Genomic DNA, 15,063 nt, shown 5'->3' with positions numbered 1-15,063 from the left:
GACATTACATTAAGGATATTGTTGCTATTTAAAATGGCCGTTCTCACATCCTTTCCTGCCTGTTTTTAATGGCCCATGGTAGGAATCCACGGTGTCCTGATGGCAATCCAGCAGCCATTGAAAGATGTTGCTGACATCAGACTCTTCTATCAACATTTCCCCCCTGTTAAATACATCAAAGTCAGGAAAACAGAAAGGAATTGAGAACTTTTTAAAATAAAAGGTGAGATGTAAATGGGTTGAATAAATAAGTAGTATTAATCAAACATTAATAGAAAGGGACCTTGCACAGCAAATCATAGACTGAGTAGTGAGCTAGGTTTAGATGTTATCAAAGAGTTTTAAGGTCTTAAAAGACAAACTCTCCCACTCCCAGTCCTTCTTTTATTTCTGTTCTTATATTAGTGAACTGTCCTCTGTAATGCTGGTATGTAATGTCCATTCAATGACAACTAAAAATATAAGAGACTAACATTACAATCTTAGGTATGTCCCCAAAGGACTCAACTAAGTCCCAATGGGCTCATAGGATTTATTCTTCCTAGGTAAGAATGTATCAGATTTCAGACTAAGACTTTTACCAGTACCAAAATGTGAAACACTATACCACATATTTTTACACTTCTCAGTTGTACAGAATAATTATAAGACTATAGACAATTTAAGAAGAAGCAGAATGCCATTCTTTTTCCCCTCCCCTCCCCCCACCCCAGCCCCATCACCACTCACTTTACATTTAAGTTAGTTTTGTTTTCATGAATGGAAGGATATCATTCCCCCCCTCCCACCTCTGCATTACTTTATCTATATCTTTGGTTTACCATTTTGAGTGGTATTTAATTGAGTTCATGTGCAAGTCTCTGGAGTTACAGCCTGCGGCTTCAATAAAACTGTTCTTGTTTGTAAATAAAAACAAATATAAACAGCACTTGAGTCTTGTTGGACACAGATACCTGTGCAGACTCAGAAAAAGAAGATGTGACTGAATTTTACTAAAGTAATTCTCACCTTTCCAATTAATACCTTGAAATGGACCTCACAAGACTATCAGGACATTGTAGGAAATAGCGGCCTAACATACTATGAGCAAATTATGCATTTTTACAGACTGCGCTAACATAAACACTGAGCTGAGATCCTGGACATGTATGTCTCCTGAATTCCTAATAGTTTTAATTTGTGTGTGCACATCTGTGTGTCTATGCGCAATCCAGGGAGTTGTGTCCAAAAAAGCTATGTCAGAGCGTGAAGCAATTGATAAGGTGGCAGAAAACGAAATCCTTGAGGAACTCCAGTGCCACTGAGGAAACATGCTCCTGAAATCCGTGTGCTTGGAAACATGCAATGTGACAACCAACCAAACGGAAGGTCCCTGTCAGATGCTATGAAAGGGCAGCTGCTAGCCACTTCCTTTTCCCAGGACATTACCCCAGTGGTAAAAAGAAAAGAATTGCCACTGACATTTTGTTCAGCCTACTTGTAGCTACTCTGACAGTCTGCTAACTATTATGGCCAGGCAATCAATATTTCTCTCTTCAACAGAGGAGTATAAATAATGATTTCCAATAAAACCTATTTCAGACTGTTCTGACTAGAGAACAGAGACAAGTCATTGAGAATAGTGCGCTGAAAGCCTCCTTCTTTTTAAAAGCCTGAATAATGGAAGAAGATCTAGTGATAAGGTGTGGGAGAGAGCATGTGCACACAGACATGCAAGCATTTGGTCCAGACCAGTCTGCTTTACTAATGGCTGTAAGCTGATATCCATAATGAAATAAAAATGTCTCATCCCAAGCACATAGCTCCACAATTGTTACCAACACTAGCCCTTCTTTACCGTCTAAGCGATAGGCACTGGAACTGTATTTTCCCAATACGAAAACAGGGCCAAAGCCTGCACAAATAAAAGATTCATGCTTATTTTTATGTGACATCTTTTTGCCTTTTGAGTAACCTCTCAGTGGTGGTTCTGGAGGTGGCCTCTGCCATGTTTAAATATAGTAAGTAAGTAAAGAAGAATTGTAATGCAGAAGCTAATATAATGTTGTGGGAATAAGCTTTGTAAAACACTCATGTGCTAACACACACAGAAAGAGACATGTTTGTCCATCCCTTCAGGGACTCTTACCCACTGTCTCAGTATGTCTATACCAGTGTTGTCCAAACTTGGCCACTTTAAGATGAGTGGACTTCAACTCTCAGAATTCCCCAGCCAGCATGGCTGGCTGGGGAATTCTGGGAGTTGAAGTCCACTCATCTTAAAGTGGCCAAGTTTGGACAACACTGGTCTATACTGTGTACCAGAGAAGTAATTATATTATGGGTTTGGATTTAATCTATCCCATCTCCAAAGAGCTGCCATAGTAAGCAAAATAAAAGCAGCATATTGTGAAGCAGATGAGCTATTATAGTTCCAAAAAAGTTTAGTGATTCATAAGAAAATGCAGCAGAGGGTTGGAAATCATCTAAAGAGGGATACACACAGAGAGAGTGCATTTGTAATCCATGAGAAGCATTCACAGACACTTTGTGAATATCATTATATTTACTGGATTTATTGGATAATACATTATATACAATACAATACAAATACAAAATACTTTAATGACCAAGTATAAAATATATACAAGGAATTTGTCTTCGGTGACGAACAGCAAGATCAACCGTGCGTTTGGATAGCAACAGAAAAATAATAAACAATAACACTACATAGTAAAATAACTTTTTCAAAGGAAGAAGCCACTGTCCAGCACATATCGAGTCATGTATGTGCATTGACTGCTTTTTTAAAAAGCATACATGATCACTGTCAGATGTATCTACAGTTTAGTGTATTAGATTTTTTTTTCTTTACAGGAATGTATTTTGGGTGCAATTATACTTCAACCATTCTTCTCAATCATTAGCGGTCCTGATGATATCTTCTGTTTATAAACTTCCAGGGTTTTTCAATGTTTCTTCCTTCTTTACTTCTTACCACAGAAATTCTATTTAGGAAGGAAAGTTAGATCTCATTACAAATAGCAGATGCCAGATTGTAGATTTTAGTTTGGGAAATGTGTCTGTTTTGAATTCTCAGGATTGATCAGATGTAGTCATGGCACACAGTACCTTTATGTAAATCAGGTCAATTTCTTTTTCATAGAGTATCAAGGATATAAAGACATTAGTTTAGTTTTTTTTTTTTTTTTAACGAAACTGACTTATTTAGCAAGTTCATTATGCAAGTGGCATTCAGTTATTGCATACAAACAAAGTTTCAGCTCCCCCTCCCCCTTCTGGCATCTGCCTTCAAAACAGAATGGGATGCGGCAAATTGTTTTGTAGCCTAATTGTTCTCCCATTCTAAGATTAACTTACCTCCTTGCCTACAACAGCATTGCTTCTCCTAATATAACAGTATGTGTATCCTAAGGTGTAGCTGTTATTAAATTCCTCAAAGAGTTAATCAAGGATTTCAGTTAAAACTTAGCTGTCAACCTTTCACAGCTTGATCTTCTGTTTAGTGCCTTTGAATCCTCTTCTCCCCATAGACATCTGTGCCAGATAGTTTCCACACTGCATAGTTCTCTTCCTTGCCAATAGAAGCAAATATGTGTAGCTCAGGGTCGAACTGTGGAGTCCTTGGCTCAGAGAACCCCAAGGACTCTCTTCCTTGCATACTGATTTCGATGCCAACTCCTCTTTGGTGATTGTGAATCAACCGTGGAGCCTACATAACCAGCAGCCTGAGACTGCTTAGTTATATTTTTGCTAGCTAGCCATTTTCTTCTTCTCCTGCTCTGAGCACAACTCCCATACTACTAATTTCCTGCCAGCATCTTACCCCATTTCAATTTCTTCACTCTGTATGAGATACTGTCTATGTGTGAAACGCTCTTATTTGGTTATCTTTCAGCTATTTCCCAGGCTGAGATTATCAGCCACATATTAAAATATCTGGGCAGTCATGTGACAGGACAGCGTATAGTTTTATTTCTATAAGCTATAGAAAGTTGAAGTTTATCACAGTGGAACTTAGTTTTGATAATTTAACTAATTGTGCTTATTTCATTTCAGGGTGTTTTTTTATTAATGACTGCTGATTTTATTAAATGCAGGTGATGTTATTGCTTACTTTTAATAGGCTGTGATGTAATTTTAATTGGGTAGTGGGTTTGTGTTTAATGATAATGATAGCTATGAAATCTTGTAACCCATCTTTAAAAGAAGGAATTTTACTTCTCCCATTTTTAAAATCCCATTCAACAGTCAGCAGACTATCCCCTTCTACATACATTGTTTTATTTCATTTTATAGTACACAGATACATCAATATACATACCAATTAGGGTATTGTTGCTGTATGTTTTCAAATTCAGAATTCCCTTCAAGCTAACTGATACTTTACTATGTCTGATTGGTGCCATTTTGGCTACATAGGAATGATACTAGGAGAATGAATTTGCTATTTGTATTTAGCATATCTGTTTACTTCCATTTTTGTGAATTGCAAGGTACTGTATGTTTGGGAAGATGGCTTCTATTTAAGAAATAAGTGAATATTGTCTGATAGAGAGTTGGGCAAGCTAGTAGGTTAATAACATATCTCATCTGTATAATACAGAATCATATTTCCCAGTTTAGTTTCATTTGCTCACCCTTCTTTCTGTTTTGCATACTGCAAGCTTCAGGTGTAAGACATTACATACCCAAGTGCATTCAGATTGAATTGCCAGGTTACAGTGCTCATACCTGGATCTCCTCGCAGTTTGCAGTTGTTTAATTTCAGTCAGAAGCAGCTCCCTCTGTTTCTCCCTCCACATGGGTAATCATCAGTCCGTTCCTGCTCTTTGATGAATACCTCCCAGCATGTGACACCTTCCACTAAAAAGAAAAGTCTCCAGAGCTTTCACTGCTCCATCATTAATGAACATTCTTTTGATAACCTTCATTATAAGGCATAATGAAATCTCTCTCTCTTTTCTTATAGAAGGTAGACCTCATGTGCTTCAAATTGAAAGAGCAGAAAGATGGAATCACTGCTGGTTTCCATCAGTGGACAACTTTTTATGGGGGGCATTCTGTCTTTCTGCCCTGCTTAAGGACCATTTCAAAGACTCCCTAACTCTGTGGGTGGCTTTGGGCCTGCCATTCTCAGTCTAATCTAACTCAAAGGTTTGTGGTGAGGAAATAATATGATATGGAGAATTATGTACGTTCCTTGAACTCTCACTGAAAAGCAACATTCAGTAGCAATAGAATCTGAGATTATTATACCATGATACTACTTGTATGTATCGAATATGTTTGGTGTGTTGTGTATGTGTGTATATGTGTACACATGTGCATGTATGTGTATATGCCTATCCTTATGTGTCTATATATGTGCATGTATATGTGTGCATCTCCTTCATTTTCCCTAGATTCCTGTCACAGGAAATGTGATCTCTGCTGTTGTACCCAGACAATCTGAGTAACTTTGGCATTCAGTTCAACTCATCTTTCACTTCTTTGCTGGGCTCAGTAACTAACACAAGCGTTTGTAAGTTCTCATATACATGATACATATCACATTCTTTATAGCACTTTACATGCAGGGCTGATTTCTATTGTATATACTTCCCCCATATATTTGTCTGTCTCTGAAAGTTTATAACTTATTTGCTATCATGCTCAAACTTACTGTATAGACCACCTATTTTTACTTGTTAAATATCGGGATGTGACCTTTCTGCTAATGATGCTAGTGATAATGGAATTTCTATTCTAAAATATAGAATTACTGCCTTAATATACATAAATTGTAAACCTCCCTAGAGAGTAACTTATAACAGTGAGAGGGCTGATATTAATCCATCTTTTACAGCATGTTTTTCATGTATAGTTACTTCAGTTTCCTTGAACCTATAAGTGTTGGGTCTCTAGCAGGATGGATTCTGCTCCATGTGGAGCTGCAGCAGATTGTTAAACATATGCAATAAATAAATTACAAGTCTACTTTTTCAGGAAATAATGTTTTCCTACACACAAAACTATTGGCATATTTCTGGTTTGCTTCACTCTCAACTTGAGGGTTAGAAAGAGTTCACTAGATTTCATCTTCACTCTTAACCTTTTTACAATTTAGAATTCCAGAAAACTGCAGGAATGAAATATATATTTACTGGAAGTTCTTGCAATTTAAATTTAAGCGCTGGTGAGCTACATCTTTTCAAAAGCATCTAAGACCCATTTTCATTGGTAATGAAAATTTAATTGCTGCAATTTTCAGATTTGGCAACTTCTCTAGTAAATGTTTAGATATAGAAAAAGCAAATAACATGTCAAGCCTAGAAGAAAATAATATTTGTTTTAATGTAATTAAACTGTAAAACAACTATAGTTGGAATGTTGAAATCATTAATCCTATCATGATCATTATCACTGTTCACTACTGTAACTTTTAGTAGGTTTTAATGTTGCTATTATTTGTACATTGCTTATTAATTTATTGATTTAATGGACTGTATTATTTTTCTTTTCATTTTGGATTTTTGCCATGGTCATTTAATTTATATTGCATATTTCTAATAAAGCTGCTGGGAATCAGAAAAAATTCAGCGACATATAAAGCTAATACATAAATAAACCATTTAAAGCTATGTTGATCCTTCTAAATGTCTGAATCCTTGGCCTATACCTCCTTAGATCGTAAACTGCCTGTTCAATCTTAGGTTATTTTTTAAAAGTTGCTTGAGTATCCCTATAGCAGAAGGCTTTTAATATCTGACTGATCATGCCTTAAATAGTAACACAAATAATAACAACTGTATTATTATAACCCCTCAACAACTAAGAAAGTTAGTATCAAAAAAATTGGGCACTTTAAAAACAGTGCCCAATTAAAACAACAGAGACAAATAGGCAGGCATAATAAACTAAAAAGGAAATCAATTAACTAATTTCTATAATAACTCTCTCCAGGTCAAGGCAATGAAACAAACAGCTGGCCTAACAGCTAGAGGACCTGTGGAAGGTGACTCAAGATGAATCCATTCAAGCATGGCCTAGAATCCTTATTAAGGCCTATGGCTCTGAAAGTGGCTTGTCCATTCCTGATGAGGTCAGATTGAACTAAGGGACACGTGTTCTTGCTATTTCTTAGATGGGATTTTTACAATGCACTGTAGATGCAAATGTCTTCATAGGTGTCTGGTATAAATTGTGATGACAAAAGAAATGATGTATGTTTTCGTACAGTGCAACATCATGATGTACCCCTGGCCTTTCATATCCCATTGGACATGAGTATAAAAGTCACATGGTTTGCCTCATGACATCACAGTACAGGTTTTGTCATTTGTTCATCTTGCGCCCCCCCCCCCCCGGATGCAGCTGCTTTAACTCTTTGGGTGGGGGGAGGGTTGCTTGGGCCACCCCACTTTGTGAAAAGCTTCTTTCAAATGCTTTGCATAGTTATACTGTCAAGGTATATGAAGGACATTAATGTTAACTTGCATATGATGGGAGTAGGAAAAATGTTCTACAGTTTCACAGTTACGTTCATTCCAACAGCCTCCCATTTCTTTCAACTTTTAGCCAAGAAGAAGTGACAATTAGACACATGCTGGCATTTACTCTTCTGCTCAAAAACTGTGCTTGACAGGCAAGACGAAATCTACCAATACTTACCAATTGAATAAACAGAAGTGGGATGGTGCCTCAGAAATATCACAATTCCCAGGTAGACAAGAGGGTTCTCTTTCATCACTCCCAAGCAGTGGAATGCATTCTATTTAGAATACAGTATGTGCCCCCCCCTTCTAACTTTCAAAAAACTGTAACAATATTATTATGAATTTATCTTTTTATATTAATTTCAATATGTTATTGTTTTGTTTTTCAAAAGGCTTTTAAAGCAGTTACAGTTAAATGCTTTTATTTTCTACACAGGCATATTTTCTTGAGGTTATTTTAACAAAAAGTACATGTATACACACACACTTTTCTGGATGTATATCTGTTTATTTGTTTAGAGTCAGATCTTAACGCCTTCCTCCAGGAGCTGAAGTTGGCCCACATAGCATACACTTCTTCCTACTTTTCACCAGAACTTGTGGGATATGTTAGGCTGAGAAACGAGTGGCTGAGAGTGCACTGAATCTGGATCTTCCAAGACTTAATCTAACACCTTAACCATTACACCTCTCTCCCCCCCCCACTCTCTCTCTCACACACACACCCACACCCATACACCCACACACTAATCTAGGAATATACTAAACACTTCTATTACTGATGTGATAAAAATGATCTCTACAAAATCTTTGGGGGGGGTGTTTACAAAATCTATCATTGTAAAAGAAGAAAACAAAACTTTATGAGGGCAGACAAATAGACTCAAAGATTGTTAGAAGAGATAATTTATTTGGTTACATCTATGAACCCATTATATTTATTTTGGAGAGAATGGGCCATTCTTTGTAGAGAGCTGGGTGAACCTTTAATAACATTTCACTACTACAGTCCATTTCAGATTACTAAAAAAAAAAAAAAAATGAAATGATTTTCTATCATTTGTTATTTTTAATGCCTCTTACAACAATGTATGTTTTTCAGCTGAAAAAGAAAGTGTTGAACTATATATGAATCACTTTCTCTCTCTTTCTCTGATCATTTTTCCACTCATTTCAGTAAGGGTACTTTAATAATTCCTTAACACACTGTTTGGTTTATGTCTCCTCATTTTGCAAAGAAGCCCATATCTCTATTAAAATGAGACTGAATGATTAACTAGATGAATTTGAATGGATATTTTAAAAGAGCTGCTTCTCTATAATCATTGTGCTAAAAAATGCTCATGTCTATTTGCATTAAGGACCTCATGGATTTTGCAAGTGAAAAATGAAAGCCAAAAATTCAGAACTGATGCCTGATTGGCAAAAAGCCAGTGAAGTGAAATTAGGAACACATGTTGAGAAATCCATTTTGTGACAGCAGATCCATTTCTCAAAAATGGTAGCTTAAACCACCATCAGTGTCTATGGGGCCTTTTTTCTTACTCCTCCCTGCCTTGAATTTTCTTTATATCAGTGCCCTTCTCCTTGACACATAGGTTTATTTCCCAGGGTGGGACCATACTAGCTGAAGGATCAGAACACAGGCAAGGTTCTCTCATTTAGCTAAGCTATAGTTCGTGATCATTATGAGTAGTCGAGTGGGACATAACTGAGTATATACAACACCCAGGCCAAAAAGAAACCAGATTATCCCTTTTAGTGGCCAAGGGCCACATTTTTTATTTTTTGCATGACAGAGAGATGCAATATTAATGGGGCCACATCACACATACGGGCAGGAGTGGCATTTGGGGGAAGAATTTTGGAGAACTTTATTTTTATAATTGTGATGCTTTTGTTTTAGGGCTTACATTACAGTTAACAAGTGTTTCCCAGTCTCAAAATGATGGGGAAACACACGTTTCACGTCTAGCAGAAAAATTTCTGAGGGCCATACGAAGGGATGTACCTTGTTGTTTTGGGGCTGCAATTGCTCAGTTCTGGCTTAAAAGGACATGTGAATCCAGCAATGCCTTATACACCTCTATGGATGAACAATGTGGGCTTTCCAGCAGTAACTGCATTCTAGGTCAAATGGGATATGTGATCCTCAAAATACAACAGTAAGATTTCATAAGATTAATTTATTATCAATCTGACAAAACATGAATGATCAGCCAAAATATCTTTCTTCACTTTTCAGTGCCACAGAGTGCCACAGTTAACTTGGTGACTAACAACAAAAGTTCTTTTTATCATCTTAAACAGTGTTCATCTGAAGAAAGAGCACAAGGCTTGTTCTCTCATATGTGTAAACAGCGTAAAACATAATGCAACTTATCTGCCTTCTGAGTAGCTACTCTCACATGTAGATGGTTCTCCTTGAGGAGGAGCCTATAAACTTTTATAAAAGATTGTAAACTTTTATCAATGTTCTGCAATGCTGATGACAGTGGAGTAATTTACTCTATTACCAGAAGTCTTTTTTATCCATGTTTTTACCCATGTTTATGTAAAATTAAGGATGGAATCATGCAAAGAATGTCATCAGCTGTGGTTTATCCCATCACAGCAATTATATAAAAGTGGGCACATCAAGTTCAGTTTTCAAAAAGTCTATTAAATAAGATACCTGCCCATTTTCCAAATCATTAAAGATCATTACAGGTAGTCCCTGGGTTAAGAACACCTGGGTTACAGACAACCCATAGTTAAGAACGGAGCCTATTGTAGCAAAATTTGAGTTAAATACACAATGATTCAAGTTAAATACACAATGGTTCAAGTTCATTACACAATACTACTTACACAGCATTATACAAGAATACTGTTCCAGCTTACATACAAATTAGATTTAAGGACAGATCCTGGGAACAGAACTCGTTCTTCAACTAGGGACTCAGTTCAGTTCTAACTTTGAATTTAAAATGGGACTTTCTAATGTGACCTGAAATGGAAAGAAATACTGATTGTGGCTTGATTTGTAAACTTAAGCTATGTTTAATGCTCTATATTTCAAATGTGCAGAGAACTAATCCCAGAACATGCTAAAAAAATATAACTCCTAATCCTGGGTGTTATAAAAGAATTAGGTGAGGTCAAGATTATAAATAACCCTTCTGGAATTTTAAATGTTTTTAAGTGGTACCAACTTCATGAATGGATGCACACATCCTCCAATCCACCATGAGAAATGCCTATTATATACTGCTTTAATCCAGCTACACAGCTGGATGCACAGCTTTGCTCAGTTGGGAAATGGAGCAGTTAAATTCATTGGCTCCCATTCCTGAAGAGACCTGATAAGACTATCTCTGGCTTCCAGAAGAACTACCTTCAGCTCTCTTGGTGAGATCAGAAAAGGCCCCCACACACCCAGAACCTATCTAAAGTACCTTTGTTGCCAAGGGAACCCAGCCACTGTTCCATCATTTTAGTGCATACAGTACATCCCAATGTACATCCCACTAAGGCACCATGAACGCGAACCTTCTTTTTGTGCTTTGCATGTCTTTCAATGTGTGGCATACCCCGTTAAAGCATCAACATCCATTCTTAGGTGCGTGAATGTGACCTCATTTGTTTACATTGCATGATTTCTGCTGGCAGCTGACTTGTAGGGCTATCTCAAAGGGAAGACAGAGTTGCATGAAACTAAACCACCTTGGTCCAGCTCAAAACTAGCAAATCTAGAAGCCTCTTTCACAGAAGTATGGACCCTCATTAGTTTGGGATAAGTCCATGTGCATAGCTTGGGTTTGAATGTGACACTTTCAGGATAGAACCTGTTATACTTTGATTAATAGAATTAAAACTGTACATTTGCCCTTGACTGCTGCACTTTTTAACAGAAAGAGAAAGAAACAGGTGTGATTTTCATTTACTCAGCAAATCACACACTTATTTCATTGTCACTGTGGTAATGCATTATATATTGTTTTACTTATCAGCATTGCAATTGGTGTTTATATTTTGTGGCAAGCAATCTTTTAGAGAAGGAAAAATGAAATGCAGTATGTATAAACCAAGTGAAGCAGTCTTGGGATCTGACATTGATTAACGACACAGGAGCAGCAAAGAGGGAGGTGTCTATGCCTTAAAGTAATAGCTTGCCTTCCTTACCACTTTACAATGTATTGAAAAACTCAAGTACTACATTATGCAAACATACATCCGAATTAGCTGCTTGTCAACAATTATACTTACCTCATTTACATAGTCTTTGAAATAATTTCATGTTGAACATTTTGGATATCATGAATGCAAACGCTTAACATTCCTCTTAGAAAAAGGAAGAAAATGTTTTTTTAAAAATCACCCGGCTCCTGTGCTGTGCATTCTTTTATGATGGTTGGAATTTTGTGGTTTTGCTTTCCAGATGTATGTTTTAAGGAACCAGGTCCAAGGAAAGCAAAATGGAGGGTGTGATTTTGGTCCAGATGAAAGCATTACCTCAAAAAGGTAAATTTAACCATTTGAAGGTGTTTTGTTTTGTTTTTTTAAAGAAACTAGTAGAATTTGCCAATCAAAGCACTGATCTAGGGAGGGTACGAGCGTGTGGTAGAATAGATTAGGAACGTAAGTATTGTATTTGAAAGGACATTTACATTTCAAAAATAAACTAGTTCATGCTACTATATGGCCTATCCACTGCACAACAGTCTGCTAGCTGTTCTTTTGGCTCCCAGGACCAGTCTAACTACTGTTCCTGAAAATCGATGGGGATCCAGAGGAGGAGCTGTGGGAGATGAAGCAAGTGAAAAGATATGGTGGCCTAAAGCCAAAAGTGAATGTGACCAAGCACTAGTTGGAGTTCAGGTTCAGATCCACACAGTGGCAGTATGAATGGCAAAGCATGTATACTTTCCCCCTTGTATTGCATATGCAAATTCCCACTCATCAGCCCTATTCAAGGTAACAGGAAAGGTTGGGTGGGATAAGATATCTGCATGCTGCTATGATACTTTGATAGGTTGCTTTTCAAGTAAAGTCACTCACATTTACTCAAAGTTAGATGCCAACTCAGCACAACTGGGTGAGGTGAGTAAAGCAACGTCTTGCAGTATTAGGTGGGCTCATTTGAGTTTGTGAAGGAAGGAAGGTGAGGAAATAGAAAGGGTGCTTTGTAATATGAGCTATTCCACCTTTGGGTTGGACTCATGCCCCACCTGGTCTCTTCAGGCTACTGAAAGAAGGTTGGCTGGACTCAGGAAGTGATTAATACTCCTTTCAGGGAGGAAGAAGTGCCATCTTCCTTGAAAGAAGTGGTGTTTTGTCCTCTCTTAAAGAAGCCATCTCTTAATCTAGCTATAGTGGACAACTTCCTCCCCCTTCCAGTCTTCTATTTTGGGGGAAGATTGTTGATAGAGAAGTTGGAGGCAGATCAGTTACAGAGATTCTCAGAGGAACCAGATTATCTAGTTCCCTTTCAATCAGGATTCAACCCCACACTCTGGTGGATCTTCATTGGGATTTGGATTGGAAGACTCCATGCCTCCTGATTCTATTAGCCCTCTCTATGAGGTTCAGCACTATTAACCATAGTATCCTACTGGACTAGTTGTGAGGGTTGGAGGTGCTGTTTTATGGTGGTTCCACTCCTACATGCATGTGCAATTCCAGTCAGTAGTTGTGGGGGAAGAACGATCAAGTCTATGGCACACAGATGTGGCTTGCCTTAAGGTTCAGTCATCTCCTCCATGTTACTTAGTATGAAATGACTGGAAGAGGTCATTGTTTGGAAGCTGTTAAGGACTGGAGGGGGAAAAGCAAGCGGACTAAATCCTAACAAAATGGGCTTGCTTGATGTTTATAAATACATTGGATTCCAGGAAGCCTTGGTTCCACATTTAGCTTTCACGTTCCCCCTGAAAGAGATGATCTATCTCTTGAAGGCTGTCCTAGATTGACACTTTTGCTTGAACAGCCGTAGAGTCTGTGGCCAAGCAAGAGGTTGCCCAGCTTCATCTGGTGCTCCATTTTTAGCCCTACCCAAACTAGGAGGCTTTGACAACAGTGATTCCCATTCTTATCCTTGTATGATTGGACTACTGCAACATATTATACATGGGGCTGTTTACATGGATTTTTTACATATTATACATGGGGCTGTTCTTGAAGATAACTCAGGAGCTACCAGTGACTCAGAACACTGCAGCCAGGCTAGCTGCTACCCGCTATGTAGAATAACCCCTACCTTACAGACACTGCATTGGTTACCAATAGGCTTCCAGGCCCAATTCAAAGTTGATTTCTATCACCTATAAAACCCTATATATTGCAGCTCTGGGTCACATCAGGAATCACCTTGTCAAGAAAGAACTTACTCATGCTGGTAAGTCATTCTTTTTAAATGGGTTTTTTGAAGTTGAAGCTAAATATGTTGGTCTCTTTTTCTTTTTAATTTGTATTTATAGTATTGAGGGTGTTTTTTTTTTTTTTGATGGGATGGTAAATATGTTGTAGAATTTTGTTACTACCCAGAATCTTGCAGCTGGGATAGTCTAGGCATTCTGTTAAATAAATAAACAGTTGAATTTAACAATTTAATTTAATTTAATTCCTATAATAATATTAACATCATGTAAACAAAAAAGATTTTCTTCTCTCAAAACCAAAGAATAAAATATCCCTGGTCACTTTTATTATTGCCCCACCTATTGTGACCCTTGGACTCCCCCAAAATGCCACTAACACCTCTGTTTACCTCTCTTCTAAGCCATCATGTAGCTTGATTGGTTTTGGATTAATATAAGGCTATCTGATCTGCAAAGTTCCAGAGAAACACTAGATGGCAACAAACGGTATTGTTTTCTGTATGTAAATCTTTGCATGTCAACCCATGTACAAAGGGGCTAGGCTTGCCATTCTTATTATATTCAGCGGTCACCCTACTTAATGTTCATAAAATATATTAATGTTCAATAAAATATTCCATAATTCAAGCCTATTTGCTTTATTGTACACTTTCTCTAAATCAAATAAACTTTCTTTCTGTCAGCCCTTGGTAGGCCAGGTCAGGAAACAGATACCACAAGCGTTAGAGGAATGCTACTTTATTATTTTGGGGTATAATAACAGAATCTTGAAAGCCTGTCACCCTTGTTTCCTTCACTAATTCTCTAAAACTTTTATCATGAATAATCAAACCAAGATGGCTTTAGATTTATATTCATTCCTGATTAGAATTTCTGACCATAGGACAGATAATTTCTGGTGGGGTCTAAAATGTATCTTAGGAAAAATTTGGCATCAGGGAGGTTCATAGGGTGTGATTAAAAAAGTCAAAATGGCAGCAATGATGTGTAGATGACCTTGATGGAGACACACAGGCTCTGTTGCAAAGGCAAAGGGGGCTGAAGCATTTTTTAAGTCCAGAATGTCCAGATAACATTCAGAAGCAGCTCAGACATACACCTCCCTAATTCACTGGACTACCAAGAAGAGGAGGAGGCAAGATTCTGTTATAATAGCCAATCTCAATAAAAATAGTTTAGCCATCCTGTGGAGTTAATGTCATGGTCTAGTCTACCTAGTGGAGCTG

The 15,063-nt window shown here is 37.5% G+C and overlaps 1 protein-coding gene across 9 annotated transcripts in view; it reads left to right on the top strand.

Annotated features, from left to right (window-relative positions):
* Positions 1–15,063, top strand: part of LOC112540394 (uncharacterized) — a 93,415-nt gene that overhangs the window by 48,400 nt on the left and 29,952 nt on the right. For 5 of the 9 annotated variants that reach the window (XR_015796170.1, XR_015796174.1, XR_015796172.1 and 2 more), the window contains exons 2-5: positions 6,946–7,084; positions 7,561–7,705; positions 11,899–11,981; positions 13,804–13,854. Coding sequence is in view for 1 of the 9 variants with exons in the window: in XM_088141013.1 (XP_087997139.1) it covers positions 13,849–13,854 (6 nt within the window). In the remaining 8 variants the exon portion in view is untranslated. Of the gene's footprint in view, positions 1–5,405; positions 5,525–6,945; positions 7,085–7,560; positions 7,768–11,898; positions 11,982–13,803; positions 13,855–15,063 lie in introns of all 9 variants that reach the window. The other 4 variants (XR_015796171.1, XR_015796173.1, XR_015796177.1 and 1 more) reach the window with 4 other exon arrangements.

Source organism: Python bivittatus, unplaced genomic scaffold (assembly GCF_059951505.1).
Source record: "Python bivittatus isolate LINGU-HERP-01145 unplaced genomic scaffold, Pbiv_v1 ctg000020_np1212, whole genome shotgun sequence".
Classification (NCBI taxonomy): Eukaryota; Metazoa; Chordata; class Lepidosauria; order Squamata; family Pythonidae; genus Python; species Python bivittatus.
This window is presented reverse-complemented; position numbering and strand designations above follow the sequence as displayed.